At 45.1% G+C, this 21,591-nt stretch overlaps 1 protein-coding gene across 1 annotated transcript in view; it reads left to right on the top strand.

The window, feature by feature from the left end:
• The window catches only part of BPHL (biphenyl hydrolase like), a 47,981-nt gene that overhangs the window by 5,316 nt on the left and 21,074 nt on the right, over nt 1–21,591 (top strand). The window contains exons 2-4 of the mRNA XM_066268501.1: nt 12,314–12,417; nt 13,150–13,316; nt 14,818–14,971. Of these exons, the coding sequence (XP_066124598.1) occupies nt 12,314–12,417; nt 13,150–13,316; nt 14,818–14,971 (425 nt within the window). The remainder of the gene's footprint in view (nt 1–12,313; nt 12,418–13,149; nt 13,317–14,817; nt 14,972–21,591) is intronic.

Raw genomic sequence — 21,591 nt, 5'->3', positions numbered from 1 at the left:
CTCTGTAAATGCACCTGGATCCCTTCTAAGGCCCTCCTAGGAATTGCGTATTTGTTTCTGACTGACAGGCAGGGCCCCAGGTTTTAACTCTATCTGCACTGGCACTTGGTTTATTGCCAGCCCAGGGAGGGGGGGTCTTCAGCCCAGACTCGGGTATTTTTGAATTAGTTTTTGGTTCGACGGCTTCCCAGACTCAGTAGCAAAAATCCTCCATTACTCCTCTCTAGGAACAGTTAGAGTTAAGTCTAGGCTTAGGCACCTGCAAGTCCAGCTGGCCATTGTCAGCAAAAGGTATAAGTAGCCCTTAATTTGCTTAGCAGATTGCCTCTTAATAGGGGCACTGGACAGTCAGGCACGTATAAAAACTGATGTATAACTTCATGACCTCCTATTGTACATTTACGGGGCAGACGGATGCCTGTTCAGCCTGTGTTCCTGCAGCTTCTATAATGTCCACTCTACGGGTGGAGAGTGGCGCTACTGGCCGGGTCACCACTGAGTGTTCAGCCCCTGTATCAATCAGGAAGTTCATCTGCTCGCCCCGTACCACCACGCGGACCATAGACTTAGTGGGGGCCCCTGAGTGCGGTCACCCTCAGTCCAAGAGGGACTCCCCAGCTATGTTGAACAGTGTGCCTTCCCCTTGGGAGGCGGCTGGCAGGCATGCCTTCCCCTTGTCCCGGTTGGGACATCCATTTTTCCAGTGACCAGTTCCCTAGCAGATGGCACACTGATCACTTCACAGGGGAGTTCTACCTGACTGCCCCTTCTTGCCCTTGCCTGTCTTCTTCCCTTTTCCCTTCTGTTGAAGGGCCACTATGAATTCTGCCTTTTTCTGCATTTAGCACTTATCTTCGTGGCTCTTTTCAACCTCTCTGTTGACATAAATCTTGTTGGCTATTTCACTGTGTTTCTCACTCCTCTCAAGGCATCTGCACTCCAGGCCTTATCTTTGAACACAGCCTCCCAGCTAGGGGAGGAGAGCCTGGGCCTGGTTCCTGTGGGATGGTGAGAGGCGCCTCCCACTCAGGTGAGCTTATGCTGAGGCTTGACAGATCTGGTGATGATGAGCCTGAGTCAGTAGCAGTCTCTGGGGTGGACAGGGAGCCACGTGTAGAAGGGTAAAGCCTTGCCAGTATGCATGGTAGGAGAGCCAAAGTTTCTGCTTCTGGCTCACTAGAGGTTAAAATTTCTGGCACTGGCCTGTGGCGGCAGCTCTCCAGGATTGGTGGAACGCTTTCCTGCCTTTGCTATCAATACTTAACCTCTAAGCCAAGGGGGAGGGTGCAAAACTAGTGTAAGCCAAGTATCTATGTAGGAAAACTGATCTGGGTGGCCTGGATTTCTAGTGACTACCTGCCACACCTTCTATCCAAGCTTCCTCCTGCTGGCCATCCTATGCCAGAGGCAGGCCACTCTAGTTCACACAAGGTCCTCAGTTTCCCCGGGGACATAGTAACTCCGTAATCCCCTGTGAACCTCCCATGCCTCCCACGACAGACAGCAATCACGCCACATGAAGAAATGGGGAGAGGGGAGGGGAAATTTGGAGGGGATGCCACTTGCTTCATTCCACCGCCAGCTGCTCCTCTCACAGGAATGGCGGGCCCTTTTGGCTTATAGGAGGCTGATATAAACCGTCAGCATGCTATTCTGCCTCTTGGCCATATGAGGTGCCCTGCAGAACCGCAGTTCGGGACCCAACACTAGCTTTGGCCCTGTGGGAGAGAGTTGGAACCCTCTCCTGGTGTCCATCTCGTTCACACTCACCAGTGGAGGGTGACAAGTCACCTCTGCTAACCCGTGGAGGGTGACGAGTCACTGCTCCTAACCCATGGAGGGTGACAAGTCGCTACTTCTAATCCAAATCCATGGGGCCTGTTCCCCACAACCTGTGGAGGGCGATGCAGTTACCACTCCCATGGGGACCACTCCCCACACCTATGGAGGGTAACAAATCACCACTCTTAACCCATGGAGACTACTCCCCACACCTGTGGAGAGTGCACAGTCACCACTACTAACCTATGGAGGGCAATTAGTGATTCTCCAGAGAGTGATCAGGCCTCCCTTCTGCCCAGTGGGGCAGGACCTCAGCTAGCTACCCTTGCCCGTTTTCCTTATCATGGCTCTGATGCGTCCTTGTTTCCTCATTCCTTTGTTGTCTGGTCCTTGCTGGGGCCGGTGAAGGGGATCCGCCCTTCTGTCCTACAGAGGGGTCCACATGGGGAAACCTCCAGCAAATGCTCAGCAGGCGCTTCTGCAGGGCAGCTCAGGGGCTCCTCAACAGGGTGCCTGAAGTCTGCCAATTGCAGGCGTCTTCCTCCTCGGTTTTCAGCCAATGCATCATATATTGCAGGAATCAAAGGAGTACAAAAACGCCCAGACAACTTGATGAAGGAAGTAGGATTTATTTAGCCAGCGGAGCAGCGTGACCCCAACAGAGGCATCCAAAACACGTGCTCCCTGAAGTTAGATTTCTTACATCTTATATACCCTTTACAGAACACAGGTTTACATGCAAGGGGCTCGTGACCCCTTTGTCTAGAGCAAGGGTTGGGAACCTATGGCTCGCGAGACAGATGTGGCCTTTTTGATGGCTGCATCTGGCTCGCAGATAAATCTTTAATAAAAAAAATAATTACGTTAAAAATTTAAACATTCTTATGTATTACAATCCATTCATTTCCTACCGCTCATGTTCATGGTTGCGAGTGCAATCACAGCTGTCCTCCGGGACAACACCAAATTTTTATTGGATGATGTGTAACATACATGGGTCGTTGTATGGCTCTCACGGAATTGCATTTTAAAATATGTGGCGTTCATGGCTCTCTCAGCCAAAAAGGTTTCCGACCCCTGGTCTAGCGATACACGTCAATCACACAATTCCAAGATGGGAGGTTGAGCTTAGGCAAGGTCAGAGAATAAGTGTTGGAATTTATTTAAGAAAAAAGAGGAAGGGGTTTTCAGATAAGTTCTACCTTCCTTTCTCTTCAAAACTTTCTTGGTGTGAAAACCTCTCCATTAGCAAAATAATGGCCCTTCCCAAGCAGGAAGGTAATTTGCAATTTCACAGACCACATTTAGCTGGCACTGCTCAGCCCCCATTGCAAACTAAGCAAGCAAACATAAAAATCATATTTTACAAGCTTATTTGGTCAACATTCTACCCCTCTTGCTCGCTTTGCAATCCACACCACAGGCCTTCCTGTGCAGGGAATGAGGTGCATTATACAAATTACAGTAACAGTACAAGTCACACAATTTCAACAATTACAAAGGTGCCCTTCTCTGAGCACTTTACCTAAAATGTAAAATGGCGTTGAAACTTCTCTCCAACAGGAAGCAAAGCTTCCTGGTTCAGGAGGGCTTCCTTCCTTAATTAAACCTAATAGCACAGATCCTACTTGGCCCTTAACTCTGAAGACAATGAACACAGAGCATAGTAATTAGTATGGGAAGAATTTACAGAGTGCAAAACCAAGAAACAAATTTAGGATCCAAAATCCCATTCTATTTAAGTTTAAATGACCACTCCTTACATATTCTAATTTTAAAGCAACAATGCCCAGAGCTTTTGAATACAGGAATCAAACTATTTAATTTAATATTAGAGCCAGCATTTCCAGTTTTACATGTAAGAACTTAATTTAGGCCTCAAAAGAGCCACATCTTGGCTCTCCTAGGTTGTTATCATTTGTTGCTTCTTAATCCCCATCATTCAGGAATTACCATCTGTAAATCCAGTATCCACGGCCACCATCACAGCTGCCTGGCCCTTGCAGGTTCGCATTAGATTCAGACAGATGGTAATGAAACAATGGAGCCAAGAACTGGTGGGCCATTAGCTTTAATCCTAGCTTGCACCCGGCAGGCAAGAAATACACACAGTGGGAAAACACTTCCCTTTCCATTCAGGGCTCCCAAAGCCACTGACTTATTCGAGTTTCCTAGAATCAAAGGTTTCTACCTCACCAGACTTATTCACTTCTGTTCCCCATCTCCTTTCTCCCTGCACAAACTCTGCACAAACTGGCTTCTCCCTCAGCACTCCTACATCTTGGCTGCTTCTCCAGGCCTCTTCCACTTGGCCTTTCTCTGCTCTCCTCTCATGCTAATCTCAGGAACCAAGAGAGAGCAAGCTCCTGGTCTGCCCCACTTTATAGTGCAGAAATCAAAACCTTTAATCCAATATACAAACAAGGAAGTCTCCAATACAAAGTCACTTATCTGAGGCATGATGGGATTCCTCATGAGAGTGCACCACCCACATCAAAAAGGGTGGGAAAGGCTTAGTTTTAAAACTAAGCTTTAGGCTATAAGGCTCATGCCTGCTTACAGCCTGTCCCCCTACATCCAATGCAAACTATAAGCGAGCAAACATATACATCATATTTGCAAACTTATTTGACCAACATCATCCCAATGAGTGTGTGTTCAGCTTGGTGAAACATTGGGAGGTTTCTTTCCCTTTTGTTTGTATCATCTTTGTCTCTAGTTATCTTGGAGGTGCGATTTCCAATCCTGACTGTGGCGTGACTCCTGAGAGAGGATCAACCCCCTGTCACTGGAGGGTTTTTTACACTCTCGTCTTTTGCTTCATCATTCTCCAGTGGCTCCTATCACAGAGACATTGGGTGCCTCTTAGCAATTGGTGGGTCAGTATAAAACCCCAACTTGGATCAAGCATTGCCTGATACTGCCCTAAGCCTTATGAGGTCACCAAAGAACTGCAGATTAGGACTCCCCACTCACTCCCTGCCTCAGAACAACAAACACACACCACCTCCTACCCCTCCCTGACCTCCAAGGAGTACTTTGCCACACCTGTGACTTTTCTTACCTTGGCCCGTGCATGGAGTTGCCTGGTCTCCACAGTATCACCTTTTAGGGCCCCTTCCCTGCATTGCCAAGAGTCCAGGGGTCGTTTGCTACATGGGCTAAGTCATTGTCCCTCTAGTCGAGGGCCACCACAATGGAGCAATGAGACGTGTCTCCCTCAACAGAGGGCCAAGACCCTTCCTGAGGGGAACAGGGATCCTGGATGAGCCCCCAAATTGTTAAGAGTTGTAATTAAGCAAGACTTGTGGAGACAAAATACCTCTGCAAAGCAATTATAATAACTTTTGCAGAAGGACACGCTGCACTAGAGAAAGCCAGCCAGCCAGCACGTGAGCAGGGGGTGAGTCTATTTTTATTCCTACTGCAGCCCTGTTGGGCAGATAAAATATATTATGCTCACTTTGTTAAAGATGGTGCTGCCCATGAGGAGGCCGTCGCCCAGGTGATATTAATGTGTGGGGGACAGGCTATAAGCAGGCCAGGTTGTTGTAGCCTAAGGTTTGGTTTTAGGACTAAGCTTTTCCCCACACCCTTGACTGATTGTATGATCTGGGTGGTGCACTCTCATGAGGAATCCAATTATGCCTCAGATAAGTGACTTTGTATCAGAGACTTCCTTGTTTGTATATTGGATTAAGGGTTTTGGGTTTTCTACTCTATAAAATGGGAGCAGAACGAGAGCTTGCACTCTTGGTTCCTGAGATTAGCATGAGAGAGCACAGCACAGAGCAGAGAAAGAGGCCATGTGGCCAGGAGAAGCAGCCAAGATGGCAGAGTGCTGAGTGAGATGCCAGTTTGTGTAGAGTTTGTATCTGGGATAAGGAAGGAGATGGGGAACTGAGGAGAATAAGGCTGGTGAGGAGAGAACAGAGAGGAGAGCAGAAAGAGGCCATGTGGCTAGGAGAAGCAGCCAAGATGGCAGAGTATTGAGTGAGAGGCCAATTTGTGCAGTTTGGCGCTGGAGAAGGAAGGAGATGGAGAACAGAGGTGAATAAGTCTGATAAGCTAGAAACCTTTGATTCTAGGAAACTCGGATAAGTCAGTAGCTTTGTGAGCACTGAATGTGAGTGGGTTTTGGAGCCCAGTGTGTGTTTTTACTTGCCTGCTGGGTGCAAGCTAGAATTAAAGATGACAGCCCATCAGTTCTTGGCTCCGTTGTTTCTTTACAGACTGTCCAAATCCAATGCGAACCTGCATGGGCCAGGCTGCTGTGATGGTGGCCCTTCCTGAAGGAAGGAGATGGGGAACTGAGGAGAGTAAGGCTGGTGAGCTAGAAACCTTTGATTCTAGGAAACTCAGATAAGCTAGTGGCTTTGTGAGCACTGAATGTGAGTGGGTTTTGGAGCCCAGTGTGTTTTTTACTTGCCCACTGGGTGCAAGCTAGAATTAAAGAAAATGGCCTATCAGTTTTTGGCTCCATTGTTTCTTTACCGACTGTCCGAATCCAGTGCAAACCTGCATGTGAATGGCCACGATGACGGCTCCTGGCTTTACATTTGGCATAGTCAGCAGGATTCGATACAGATCGGCAAGGAGCCTTTGAGTGGTGGAGTAGAGGACTGGCTAGTGTTAGGGTTCCCCATGACTGTCCTTTTGGGGATTGTAGGTTGGCTGACTTTTACATCCATGCATGAGGAAACTGAGAGCTCTGTGGAAGAGGCTGCCCTGGACCTGCAAATCGAGCAGTGGAAGGAGCTGGAGCAAACGTGGGAGAAACCGATGCTGATCCTGGAGCTGGAGGAAGCGCTGGAGGGGGAGCCCGACCAGGTTTGCGAGATTCTCCTGGAAATGGAACAGCTGCTGGGGGAGGATTCACAGGTTCGTGAGTTGCAGCTTGCCCTGGATGTTGTAGAGAGCCAGCAGCGGCAGGAGGCCAGGGCTGAGGCTGAGGCTGAAGCTGAGGCCAGGTCCGGAGCTGCAAGGTCTGCAGAGCAGAAGGCAGACCTTGGCAACGGGAGCTGGTGTTTTCAGTTCCTCTTTGGAGGATGAGGAGAATCGGACTGGAGTTGCAATCCGCAGTCTCCATAAGATGAGAGCACAGCAGGAAGGAGCACCTACTACGGCCCTGGTAGGTCTGCGATTTTGGGACATAGGGCTGGACATGTTCTCCGGAGCAGAGATGGAAATGCTGACTGCCGTTGCCATGTGCCCCTTTTTGGGACAGTGTAAGACCTGCCAGGATGGCAGAAATGAGGGGAGTGGCTAACGCCCCATGTGTGGACTGATTTCCTGGACTACGACCGGAGTGGGCCTTGGCTCCTTTCTTGGATGGACTTACGGATTACGGATTTTGGACAATGTGAAATACCCTGATGGGGGTGGGGGGTGGCTTTTCTGGAAGCACTCCCCTGCCCTGGGAAGCTTTTCCCGTAGGCTGAGGACATTTTGCGCTTTGGGCAAAGTGCTCAGAGACTGGTGAAGTGTACTTTTGTGATTATTGAAACTATGATTTGTGCTGTTGTAATTTGTGTAATGTGCCTAATTTTCTTGCACAGGGATGCTGGTGATGTAAATTGGTGGGTAGTAAAGTGAGCATAGGGGTGGATTGTTGGGCAGATAAAATATATTATGCTCACTTTGTTAAAGATAGTGCTGCCCATGAGGAGGCCGTCGCCCAGGTGATATTAATGTGTGGGGGACAGGCTATAAGCAGGCCAGGTCGTTGTAGCCTAAGGTTTGGTTTTAGGACTAAGCTTTTCCTCACACCCTTGTATGATCTGGGTGGTGCACTCTCATGAGGAATCCAATTAAGTCCTCAGATAAGTGACTTTGTATCAGAGACTTCCTTGTTTGTATATTGGATTAAGGGTTTTGGGTTTTCTACTCTATAAAATGGGGGCAGAACGAGAGCTTGCACTCTTGGTTCCTGAGATTAGCATGAGAGAGCAGAGAGAGCACAGCAGAGAGCAGAGAAAGGCTGCGTGGAGGAGGCCAGGAGAAGCAGCCAAGATGGCAGAGTGTTGAGTGAGAAGCCAGTTTGTGCAGAGTGAAGGAAGGAGATGGGGAACAGAGGTGAGTAAGTCTGGTGAGTTAGAAACCTTTGATTCTAGGAAACTCGGATGTTGGGCAGATAAAATGTATTATGCTCACTTTGTTAAAGATGACGCTGCCCACGTGGAGGCCATTGCCCAGGTGATATTAATGTGTGTCTCTGTGGGCAGGGAGAATCCTTGTAGCCTGGGGCTTGGTTTTGGGATTAAGCCTTTCCCACCTGTTTTGATGTGGAGTGGTACAATCCAATCATGCCTCAGAGAAGTGACTTTGTATTAGAGACTTCCCTATTTTGTATATTGGATTAAGGGTTTGGATTTCTACACTATAAAATGGGAACAGAGCGGGAGCTTGCACTCTTGGTTCCTGGGATGATTAGCATGAGAGAGCAGAGGGAGCAGAGCAGAGAGCAGCAGGCCATGTGGCCAGGAGAAGCAGCCAAGATGGCAGAGTGCTGAGTGAGATGCCAGTTTGTGTAGAGTTTGTATCTGGGATAAGGAAGGAGATGGGGAACTGAGGAGAATAAGGCTGGTGAGCTAGAAACCTTTGATTCTAGGAAACTTGGATAAGCTAGTGGCTTTGTGAGCACTGAATATGAGTGGGTTTTGGAGCCCAGTGTGTTTTTTACTTGCCCGCTGGGTGCAAGCTAGAATTAAAGAAAATGGCCTATCAGTTTTTGGCTCCATTGTTTCTTTACCGACTGTCCGAATCCAGTGTGAACCTGCATGTGAATGGCCACAATGGCGGCTCCTGGCTTTACAAGCCCCAAGGCTGGGTCTTGCCCTATAGGCTACGGTGTTGACCTTACAATCTTACTCTTTCCCGACTGGCTAATTTAAGGGCCACACAAAGGGGAGATGGGAGAGGTGGGGATAGCATGAAACTGGATGAGAGGGTTGCAAAATAGTTGAAGAGAAGAACAGGAGGTAAACAAGTTGTTTTTCCTTCACTCCTTTGCCTTTGATCACACTACTTCCTCTTTTAGAATTACCCTACTGTTATAAAGTACCATACCCCAGATTCTGAAAGGCACTGTACCTCACTTCATCGAGTCCACGTAGAGACACCTAGTCCAGATGAATTTTGAAGAGTTTTATTGAAGGAGCAGATTTGTTAAATATGCCGGCCGCGTATGGCTAACACGGATCAATTGCAGACCCAAATCATGTATGCCAAGAACATTTCAGGGACTGGTTATATACCTTTTGACCACATACAGGTTGGGGGGCATGACAGCATGACACAATCATTAACAAGATTTTAACATTTGACAAGATTTATGTTATATTAACAAGATTAACATTTGTCTAGGGGATTTACAGAAAAGGTTAAAACTTTCAAGGTAATACAATCAAAGTCATTCACAAATCCCTTTAGTATCTATCTCTCCTCCTTTGCCTAGAAGGTACATGTTTATCTCAGATTCCAGGAAGGGAGGAAGAGCTAGGATCAGTGTAAGGTAGTACATTAATTTTGTCTCTTACTGAAAGAGAAATTTCTCAGATAACCTTAATCCTTTCAGAGAACTTAAAACCAAATGACCCTAGTCGTCCTTGTAAGTCAGGAGACTTCTATATTCTTTTTCCTCCATTTTCCAAAGAAAGGACAGGAAAGCCTGACCTTTTTCCCCAGAATATTAATATTAATTTGCAGCTTTTTTGGTACTTTACAACACTACCACCATGCTCTTAGAAGTTCATCTCAAGTGGTACTTTCTCATTTTTCTCCAGATACCTCTACCCAGTGCTGCTCTAAGCTCACTGTCCTTTAAAGCTACCTTCAAAGCCTTTGCCTTCACAATCCTCATCTGTCCCTGAGTTGCCATCATACCCAATTCTAGACTACTTGGTTTTATTTCTATATTATTGGGCAACCAAATGAATATGGGATGGGGATAATAATTTAAAAAAAAAATTGGAATGGGGAATCAAAACATAGATACAGAGATAAAGCAAATTGCAGAAGGAAGTTAGAGTTTGTTTTTGTTTTTCTTTAAATAAAAGAGATGAATGCTGAAAGAAAGGAATCCTGTTTAAGGCAGTGCCCTAGTGCCCTGGACTAGCTCCTTGGTCCCTGGAGAGATGCAGACAGCAGCACTCAGTCATGAAAAAACATTGGCTTGGCCATTGACAAAGCTGGGTGGGGGATCCTCACTATGCACAATTACTGTTTTCTTTTTCGTAAGTGAGAAGTGAGGAAGCAGAGAGACAGACTCTTGCATGCACCTGACCAGGATCCACACGGCAAGCCCCCTACCCAGGCAATGCTCTGCCCATCTGGAGCTGTTGCTCTGTTGCTCGGAAATCAAGCTATTTTATTGCCTGATGCAAGACCATGGAGCCATCCTCAGTGTGCCTGGGGCCAACTTGCTCCAACCAAGCCATGTCTGTGGGAGGAGAAAAGAGAGAGAAGGGAGAGGTGCAGGGGTGGAGAAGCAGATGGTTGCTTCTCCTGTGTGCCCGGACTGGGAATCGAGCCCAGGATATCCATACGTAGGGCTGACACTCTACCACTGAGCAAACTGGCCAGGGCCACACAATTACTTTTACATGCAAGGAAGGGACCCCTCAGAAACCTTTAGGACACGAGGAGTCAGTAAGGTACACACTATCACAAGCTGTGCAAAATTCCTTCACCTCTGCTTGGGGAACTGCCACATGGCTGTGTGTTTCACAGCAAACACTAGGACCTTTTGATCCAACCTTGTATCTCAAGCTCTTCTTCCCTCAGTCATGACCTGCCCCTCCCTGAGGGGTTGCAGATGAATCTCTGTGTCTTTGTCTTTTCTCCTAGGAGACTATGAGCAAAGCAGGTGTGTCAGTAAACAAACATTTGTGGAAGTGAATGTCAGTAGAGTATTATTTGCTTTTATCTTGAGCCTACAGCCATCTAACAATAAAAATGAGTTACTCAGAGGAACAGGACACTAACTTGGTGGTATCAGTGTGACAGTACAATTGCTTAGTGGCTTATTGCTCCTCCCAAAATATTTCTATAGATAATGAGCTTGCAGTTAGGCAGACCTTACTACCAACCGATTCTGTCATATTTCCCCAGAAAAGGTGCGTGTTTAAGACTTGATGTACCTTCATTCAATGATTTTGTTCCAACATCTGTCCTAGTATGGCATGATGTCCCTTCCTCCTGTCTCCCAGCCATTCGGGAGATTGGTAGGGGACTGCCAGAACCTGACGCAGGGCCTATATACGACGGCATCATCATCCTAGAGCTTCTGGGGGCACAGCTGAGGGGAGGCTGGTTAATCAGAACAGAACACCTGGTGTGACACATATACTATTGGAACAGACTGGCAGAGTCCTAGCACCTGACACCTTCTCCACGCTGAGCATGTGCAGTTAGATGCTGCATCATGGGAGGTCTTGGGCCAAGAAGGGTAGGTGACAGGAGGAGGGCTCTTGAGATCCTATGGGCCCAGCCACTCAACAGTCAACACAGAAATATTTCAGCATCTTAAAAACCAGTCTGGCCAGCCTGATCAGGCGGTTGCACAGTGGATAGTGTCGGACTGGGACATGGAGGGCCCAGGTTCAAAACCCAAGGTTGTTGGCTTGAGTGCAGGCTCATCTGGCTTGAGTGTGAGGTTGCTGGCTTGAGTGTGAGATCATAGACATGACCTCATGGTCGCTGGCTTGAGCCCAATGTCACTGGCTTGAATCCAGTCACTGTCATGAGCAAGGGGTCACTCACTCTACTGTAGCTCCCGTCCCCCCCCTTCCCCAGTCAGGGCACATATGAGAAAGCAATCAATGAACAACCAAGGTGCTACAACGAAAATTGATGATTCTCATCTCTCTCCCTTCTTGTCTGTCTGTCCCTATCTGTTCCTCTGTCCCTCTCTCTGTCACACACACACACACACACAAAATCTGGCCGTATCTACTAACTGGACCCTTCTGTAGCTGGCTGGAGAACATGGGAAGTCACATGCCTACAGGACAGCCTTGAGGTCAAGCTCTCCTGGTGGACCTGAGATCCATCTCATCCTCAGGAGTGCTGCCAAGGCAGCAGCAGACCCAGGTAGCTCCTCTCCACCTGCTAAGGGTCAGGCAATGGCCCAGGTCTGTGCTGCTGATGCTTGCTCTCACATTCCATTGTGTGGCACTCCCACACCAGCCTGAACTTCAGCACTACTGGCTGCCAGCCCACCAGGCATGTGCCTATGGCCTGTATGACTATTGACTTGAACAGGCCTCTCAGTACTTTGGTAGGGTGAGCCCTGAGTTGGTGCTTAGGAGATTCAGATATGAAGACATGTCTAGATCTGCCATCTAGCAGGGGAGATACAAACTCATTCATTTTTAGGTTTGGAAAACTGAAGCACAAATCAGAATAGTCTGAGAAGCCTAACAAGGGTACTGGAGCTGACTTGTGTATATAAAAGGGCAGTTTTGTCATATTACATTGGCACTGCTAAATAATCATTCTCTTTTGGGGATGGGTTTTTTTTTTCTTCTAGCACATCGGTAACCTCTGCCAAAGTGGCTGTGAATGGTGTCTACCTGCATTATCTGAGGACCGGAGAGGGCGAGCATGCAGTCTTGCTGCTTCCTGGAATGCTGGGTCTGGAAGGCTTTATTATTATTATTAAATGAGAGGCGGGGAAGCAGACAGACAGGCTCCTGCATATGTCCTGACCGGGGTCCACCCAGCAAGCCCCCTACCAGGCAATGTTCTACCCATCTGGGGCTGCTGCTCTATTGCTCAGAAACTGAGCTATTTTAACACCTGAGGCAAGGCCATGGAGCCATCCTCAGTGCTGGGACCAACTTGGTCAAACCATTTGATCCATGGCTGCAGGAGTGGGGCAGAGAGAGAAAGAAAGAGAGAGAGAGAAGCGAGAGGGGGAGGGGTGGAGAAGCAGATGGGTGCTTCTCCTGTGTGCCCTGACTGGGAATCAAACCTGGGACTTCCATGTGCTAGGCTGACACTCTACCACTGGGCAAACCAGCCAGGGCTGATTTTTTTTTTATGAAAGTTTGAGCTGAAGAGGTATGAAAAGTGCAGAACTTTAATAATAATACAGGATCAGATGAAGAATCAGGGCCTCTGTCTTTCTCAAAGTAACCACTAAGGGGGAAATAAGAGGCAGGTCTCCACAGGGAAAGGATGTCCCTCCTCCCCATAAAAATTAATTTCATTTTTGCAAGGCTCCTTTGCTAATTCCATTCTGATGTCTGACTTTGAGTAGAAATTAATTACTTTGTTATCCGATTGTAATTATTTCTTTTTTAACAGTAATGTGTTTGAAACAATAAAAACATTCACTTGAACTAACCAAGTACCTATTTTTAGGAAGTGGAGAGACTGATTTTGGACCTCAGATTAAAGACCTAAATAAGAAGCTCTTCACTGTGGTTGCCTGGGATCCTCGAGGCTATGGACATTCCAGACCCCCAGATCGAGATTTCCCAAGGGACTTTTTTGAAAGGGATGCAAAAGATGCTGTTGATTTGATGAAGGTGCGTCTCAGGGAATAACCCAAGGGATGTAGGATGGGTGGGTTTGTCTTCATTTATTTTGTTTTTGTTTTTAATTTCTACAAGTATAATGCCATGCAGTTCCTATAGGAAATTTTAAAAGTTCAAATAGATATAAAGAAGAAAGTAGAAATATCCCACAGTCCAACTATGTAGAGATATCACTCCCAAAACTTTGAGGCTCTGCCTTTCTAGCTAGTCTTATTACATATATAAGTACACAGTTTTATATTGATGTCATTATACTGTACCTGATGTTTTTTCAACTTACTATGTCATTGAACAATTTGTCAAGAAGCTACTTCGTGTCAATAAACACAAATTTACATCAGTATTATAATAGGTGTGTAGTGTTTCATTGTATGCATGTACTATGTGTTATTCACCTCTTCTAATGGAGGTAGATACATAACAGTTTTTAAATTGCCTTTTTTTTTTTTTTTTGGTGATTATAAACAGCAGTGCAGTGCACATTCTTTTTCCATGGACATTTTAGTTCTCTTTTTTTTGTTGTTATTATAAGAATGCTGCTATGGACATCCTGGACCCATCTCCTGGTGCACAGTATAAGAGTTTCATACATATATATTTAAGAGATGGCTTGCTAGGGTATAGGAGATGCACATGTTCATTTTACAAGATAGGCCAAGTTGTTATTCATTGTCTTTATCCCTGTTTATCAGGAAATATCTTGGATTGACATTTGTTAATTCCTCAACTTAATTTTCCCAGTGATTCAATTTTTACTCTTAGACAGCATCTCTCAGATATAATTTCTGTTCATTTTCCCTGTGAAATACATTTTCAGAGCCTGGTTGATTCACTATAGGGCTAATAAAACCTCCCCACAACACCATTCTCTTCTAAATTTCTTCCAGCTACTTCTTCACAATGTTGCAGTTTGTGGCTTTACCAGATACAAGGACTTCATTCATCCAGTTTCCCTTTCTGAGCTACACTGCTGTTCTCAAAAGTCTTTGCTCAGGTTTGCATGTGCACACACATGTCACTTGTCACATCCAAGTACAGCTGATCTCCATGGTTTCCAGTTCATTGAGACTGTATCCAGCCAGAAGTATTTCCTTCAAAATTCAAAAATATACTGTAGACTTAAGTTTTTATGGCAATTTTATTTACAACAAACTAATTGAGGGAAAATACGTATGTCCTCAAACGGTAGATACTAGGATTTTTCATTAATTATCAATTGATATTCCAAACTCTACAGCTGTATTGATTTTTTTAATTATTGATTATTGGGTTCTTTTAAGTGTTTATTATATTGAAATTTAGAGAGAGAGGCAGGGAGAGATAGAGAGAAGGACAAAAACATTGAGCTGTTTCTGTCTGTGCCCTGACTGGGGATCCAACCAGCAACCTCTGCGCTTTAGGACAGTGCTCTAACCAGCCATGGTGATTATTGGTTTCTTTTAACAGAGAGGAACATTAACCTAAACTGTGCTTTTTGTTGTACTTATCACAGGTGCTGAAGTTTAAGAAGGTGTCTTTTCTGGGGTGGAGTGATGGCGGCATCACAGCACTAATTGCAGCTGCCAGATACCCGTCTTACATCCACAAGATGGTGATTTGGGGGGCCAACGCCTTTGTTACTGAGGAAGACGAAATGATTTACCAAGGTAGGTTCCATGCACTGCATATGTCATGACAAGTAGTCTTCTCCTCTCTCCACTCCCCTCTAATTCTTATTTTTATTTTTTTTTTAAAGCTTTTTTTTTATTTTAATTTAATTTTATTTTTTACAGAGACAGAGAGAGAGTCAGAGTGAGGGATAGACAGGGACAGACAGACAGGAACAGAGAGATGAGAAGCATCAATCATTAGTTGTACATTGTGACACCTTAGTTGTTCATTGATTGCTTTCTCATATGTGCCTTGACCATGGGCCTTCAGCAGACCAAGTAACCCCTTGCTCGAGCCAGTGACCTTGGGTCCAAGCTGGTGAGCCTTGTTCAAACCAGATGAGCCCGTGCTCAAGCTGGCGACCTCGGGATCTCGAACCTGGGTCTTCCGCATCCCAGTCCGACGCTCTATCCACTGCGCCACCACCTGGTCAGGCAAATTCTTATTTTGATGTGTACTGACAATTATTCTCAGAAGAATAATTTCTCTGAAAAGTAATGCAATTTAAACCAGCCTGTGTTTTAAAACTTTCTCTTTCCAGAAGTGACACTTTTATGACTCAGGAAAGGGCTAATTCAGTATTTATAGTTTCTACTACTGACAGTAAGCTTCAAGGAAGGAGGGGGCTTGGTGTGAAATGTTATTCATAACCTCATTTGAAATGAAATAATAGTGCAAAAGGGAACGTTGTATTCAAATACAAAACCTTATATATGATACAGAATTTCTGTGCTAGCCACATGTTTTAAGATTGTCCTTCAGGCTTATCTTTAAGGTTTTTAAAGACATGAGAACAGGGACCAGCAGACAACAGCCCAGGAGCCGAATCCAGCTCACCATGTATTTTTGTAAGGCCTGGACACCGAAGGAGGGGGCTAATGTGGTGAGTCCTGGAGGCCAATATGGGGTGTCCCTTTTCATCCCCATTCTCCCTCCACTCCCAGTGTTGCTGCCAGGAACTATGTTGGTGGGCACCTACACATTGGCACCTGCTGGTTGTAATCAAGCACCAGTCACATAATTTCAGGTGGCAATTCAGGAGTTGCTTAGCCTCCAGCAGGCTGCTCAGACAGAGACTGCTGGGCCCTTGGAAGGAGAGAGGGCACATCAGGATTTGGGGGAGCCTGAGGCACAAAGTGAAATTGACCTGGGCTATGCCAGCACCACCACATGTTAGCCTGGCCCACCAGGACTCTTCTCTTCAGACCAGTAGCTTTTTTTTCCTGTTTGTTCCCAGATGGCCTACCCCAGACAGTTAGGGCCAGGCAGATCATAAGTTTCTCTCTGTCTACATAATATTTTTGATTTTGCCTCTTGGCCTACATGGCTTAAACTGTTTACTCTCTGGTCCTACAGAAATAGTTTGCAGACCCATGCAATAGAATACCATAAATCTAGTCTTTTCCAGCAACTCTGTAATTCACATGACTTAAGTAAGCTATTTGAGGGCAATACAGTGTGTCTGTAAAGTCATGGTGCACTTTTCACGGGTCACAGGAAAACAACAAAAGATGACAGAAATGTGAAATCTGCACCAAATAAAAGGAAAACTCTCCCAGTTTCATACCTATTCAGTGCAGTTCGATGTGGGCTCACACACAGATTTTTTAGGGCTCCTTAGGTAGCTATCCCGTATAGCCTCTACAGACTCGTCACTGACTGATGGCCTACCAGACTGGGTTTCTCCACCAAACTGCCAGTTTCCTTCAACTGCTTATCCCACCAAGTAATGTTATTCCTACGTGGTGGTGCTTCGTTATAAACGTACCGATATTCACGTTGCACTTTGGTCATGGATTCGAATTTAGCAAGCCACTGACACACACTGAACTTTCCTCTGTACGGTCCACATCTCGACTGGCATGGCCGTGGGCTGCTCCGCTGTATACATGGTGTTATGTCATCATCTGCGCATGCGCACATGCTGCCACATCATCCTACAGAAACTGGGAGGATTTTCCTTTTATTTGGTGCAGATTTCACATTTCTATCGTCTTTTGTTGCTTTCCTGTGACCGGTCAAAAGTGCACCATGACTTTACGGACACACTGTATTTTTACTGTAGAATCGTAGTTCTTGACAGCATTCCTGTTTGGTAAAGAAGTATGACACTCTTGCCCTAGCCAGATAGCTCCGTTGGTTGGAACATCAGCCTGAAGTGCAGAGGTTGTCAGTTCGATTCCTAACCAGGTCACATACAGGAACAAATTGATGTTTCTCTCTCTCTCTCTTCCCCCTTCCCCCCTTTCTCTCAGGATAAAATTAATAAATAAATATATTTTAAGAACTATGACACTCTGGCCTGACCTGTGGTGGCGCAGTGGGATAAAGCGTCGACCTGGAACACTGAGGTCGCCGGTTTGAAACCTTGGGCTTGCCTGGTCAAGGCACATATGGGAGTTGATGCTTCCTGCTCCTCCCCCTTCTCTCTCTCTCTGTCTCTCTCACTCCTCTCTCTCTAAAAAATTAATAAATAAAATATTAAAAAAAAAAAAAAAGAACTATGACACTCTTAAATGCTAGGCCTGATTTAATTACCAATCCTAGTCAGTACTCCTGCCTGGTTCTGAGAAGAGTGTCTGTCTTGTGCAGAATAAGTCATTCCACCTTGTTGCTGGTCCCTTCCTCTCGCTGCCTCTAAGACAGGGTGTTTGGTTCTCTCCTCTCTGAGTCATTGACTTCTCTCCCTGGGTCTTTCCTCTCAGCCTGTAAAGGTGGGCATGGCTCCTCCTCCAAAAGGTGGTCCTTCTTACCTACGATCACTACCTTGCCATTCTTTGCCCTTTCCCATGAATTTATTGGAAGAGTTGTCTGCTTCTACACATTCTTCCCTCATTCTTTCTTCAGTCCATTTTCTCCCAGACTGAAACTGTTCTCACTGAGATTGGTGTGATCTCCTTGTTGTCAAAGACAGTGGATTCTTTTAGAGTTGTTTGTAGTTATTTCTTGTCATTCTTTTTTGTTTTGTTTTGTTTTTCTCTTATTACTCTTTAAGAATTTGTGAAGGCTATCATGATATCCCCTCTTTGTTCCCTGAAATGGCTCATTTGTATCATCTCTCTTTTTATCCTGACCAGCATAACTAAAGGATTGATTGTTTTTTCAGAGAACTAAATTTTGGTTTTATTAATTTATTTTTGTTGTTTTCTGTTTTCAATTTTACTATTTCTGCTTTTTATTATTTTCTTCTTTCTGATTGATTTTGAGTTTGTTGTTGGTGGTTTTTGCTAATCTCTTAAAGCAGAAGCTTAGATTATTGAATTAGAACTTGCTTCTTTTTAATATAAAAATTTAATGCTATAAATTTCCCTATAAGTCCTACTTTGTCTGCATCCTACAACTTTGATATGTTGTAATTTCATTTAGCTTAAAATATTTTCTAATATCCCTTCAGATTTCCTCTTTGACCCATGATGATTTAGAAATATTTAATTTACACATATTAGAGGTTTTTCAGATAGCTTTCTGTGATTGGTTTCTAGCATAATTCCTTAATATGCACAAAATATACTTTGTATAATATCAATTATTTTACATTTTATTTGTGTCACAGAATATGGTCTATTGTAAATATTCTATGTGCATTTGAAAATAATATGTATTATGCTTGTGTTGGGTGGAGTATTATATAGATGTCAATTAGGTAATGTTGGATAGTGGTATTGTTCAGGCCTTCTGTATCCTTTCTGATTTTTGTCTACTTGTTCTATCAGTAACGAAAAAAGAAATGTTGTAGACTATAGATATAATTGTGGATTTGTCTCTTCTGCATTTTAGTTTTTGTTTTGTGTATTTTGGGGCTTCAAATTTGGGAAGTTTGTAGTCATTCTTTTATCAGATATGTTTTCTTTGTCACTAACTTTCTTTTCTCTGGAGCTCCAATGGCACATATGTTATAATGTCTGCCCAGTCTCTCCTCAACCTGTACTAAAATGGCTTCCATTCCACCAGCCCAGAGAAAACAGTGCCTCTGTGCTACCACGCTTATTGGACACTTATTGCCCTTTGGTTCATTGGTCATTCTGCAGCATTTGAAAATACACATATAGCCTGACTAGACAGTGACACAATGGATAGAGTCTGAGATACAGAGGACCCATGTTTGAAACCCTAAGGTCGCTGGTTTGAGCACGGGCTCACTGGCTTGAATATGCGGTCACTGGCTTGAATATGCGGTCACTGGCTTGAGCATGGGATCATAGACATGACTCCATGGTCTCTGGCTTGAGCCCAAAGGTTGTTGGCTTGAGCAAGGGGTCACTCACTCTACTGTAGCCCCCCAGTCAAGGCACATATGAGAAAGCAATCAATGAGCAACTAAGATGCCACAACAAAGAATTGCTGCTTCTCATCTCTCTCCTTTCCTGTCTATCTGTCCCTATCTATCCTTCTCTCTGTCTTCCTGTCTGTCTCTTTCTCTCTTGCTAAAAAAAAGAAAAAGAAAAAGAAAATATGCAATATAATATATATACTATTGTTCATACCCCTCTTCTTGAAGTTTCCTGTCTTGAAGTTCTTGCCACAGGGTTCTCTCTTCTATCTCTGATTTTCCCTGGCTTTGACACATGCCCACGCTCTCTGCTGGGCCCTGTGATGCTGGGGTCTCCCAGTCACCATCCTTGGCACTCCACTCCTCTTCTCACCTACACCCAAGAAGCTTCCATCATCCCTTGGCTTCACTGAACTCCTAAATTCTGGGTAGTCAATTTTTATTCTATTTTCTTATCTGGCTTTTCAGTATGTACCTTAAATTCAGTATGTCTAAAATTGAACTCAGTCTTTCCTCCAGAGAAGTTCTTCCTGCTAAATTTCTTATCTTGGTACACAATCCCCAATGGAATATGCTATTTTGCCCACAAAATAATATTTTAAGTTAGTGCTTATTGAATGCCTGCTATGAACTGTTTTTATCTCGTGTGATATCCCTGTAAATTAGCTGTTACTCATCCTGTTTTTATTTATTTATTTATTTATTTATTTAATTCACTGAGAGGAGGGGAGGCAGAAACAGACACCTGCATGCACCCCAACCAGGTCCACCTGGCAAGCCCACTCGGGGGCTATGCTTTACCCATTTGGGGCCCTTGCACCATTGCTGAGCAACCAAGCTCTTCCTAGTGCCCGAGATGGAGGCCATGGAGTCATACTCAGTGCCTGGGGCCAACTTACTTCAATTGAATCATGTCAGCCTGTTTTGAGATGATAAAGAAGTGAAGACACCTACCATGATGACACAACTGGGAGGTGGCACTTCATGCCCAACCCTAATGGCCAAGCGATTACCTGCTACAATATAATCAACTAGCCCTCTGTAATCTTTCTGCATTCTTTCTTTGCTATGTCTGCAGTTTGTCCCCCCTTTTCATTCCTCCTTCCAGGCACCAAGTCCAGATCCTTGTCACCTCCACTTAGATTGAGTCAGCACCTCTCTAACCAGTCCTGTCAATCTACTTTCTACACTGCTCTGATAGGAGTCTCATTATATCTTACTGAAAAATCCTTCAAGGTCTCCCATGGCTGAGTGAAATCAAGTCCAAACTTTTCAGCCTTGCTCACAGAGTTCGAGCGACCCAGGCGCCTCTGTCTCTCTAGGTCTACCTCCCACTATTTTTGTCTCCCCACCGCCACATGTCCATCTTCTTGTTTGGTCACCTGAAAACCCCAGAAGTTCTAACCATAGGTAGTGTGGTTCTCTGCCTCTGTGCACATGCTGTTTCTGCTCCTGTATTTGCTTGCTGACTTCTGTCCTCACTGACTTAAATACAGCAGTGTGTCCTCTAGGAAGTCCCCACCTCTTCTACTCCTATCCCTTGACCATTTGAGCTTCTGACCCTCTTCTATCCCTCTCATCCTCCCCCATGACACCCAGTACTCTTTCACACTATGGTTGTTTACAACAGTGTTTTTCAGCTGTTGGTCTGGTCTGCCAGAAATTTCGTGCCGTTCCATGAAAGAGTTAACCTCCTGATGTTGTATGAAAATTATAGACCCAATAATCTTAGTCAAATTTGCTTATAGTCAGGGTGATCTCTGCCTTAGAGGTGGCTGAAATTATTCTCAAACTTTCATTGGTTTGCAAGTGTGAAAAGGTTGAAAACCACTGGTTTGCAAGTTCTTGACTGAAGAGCAGAGACCACATCTCATTTAAGTTTGTATCTGTTGTGACTAACACACAGCTAGGGAAACTATAGCCCGGAGAAGCTAAGGGAAGTGCTCAAGGTCACGGAGCTCGTAAGCACAAATAATATTTGTGCTTCAAATAATATTTACCGGATTAACTCACTAATTGAGTGAATGTTTTCTTCATTAGGATTCCATACTTATCATAAACCAGGGGTCCCCAAACTACGGCCCCGTGGGCCTCATGGGGCCCCCGAGGGCATTTATCTAGCCCCTGCCGCACTTCCGGAAGGGGCACCTCTTTCAGTGGTGCTCCTGGAGTACTGTATGTGGTGGAGTTGCTTACATATAGTACTACTTCCGGTGACGTGGGACGTACACATCACGGCTCCGGAAGCGTGTCATATCACTTGTTATGGCTAACAGTGACAAATATGGAACCGGACATCGACCATCTCATTAGCCAAAAGCAGGCCCATAGTTCCCATTGAAATAC

This window comes from Saccopteryx bilineata, chromosome 3, assembly GCF_036850765.1.
Source record: "Saccopteryx bilineata isolate mSacBil1 chromosome 3, mSacBil1_pri_phased_curated, whole genome shotgun sequence".
Lineage (NCBI taxonomy): Eukaryota > Metazoa > Chordata > Mammalia > Chiroptera > Emballonuridae > Saccopteryx > Saccopteryx bilineata.
The sequence above is the reverse complement of the archived record's forward strand: the minus strand, read 5'-3'. Positions and strand labels throughout refer to the sequence as shown.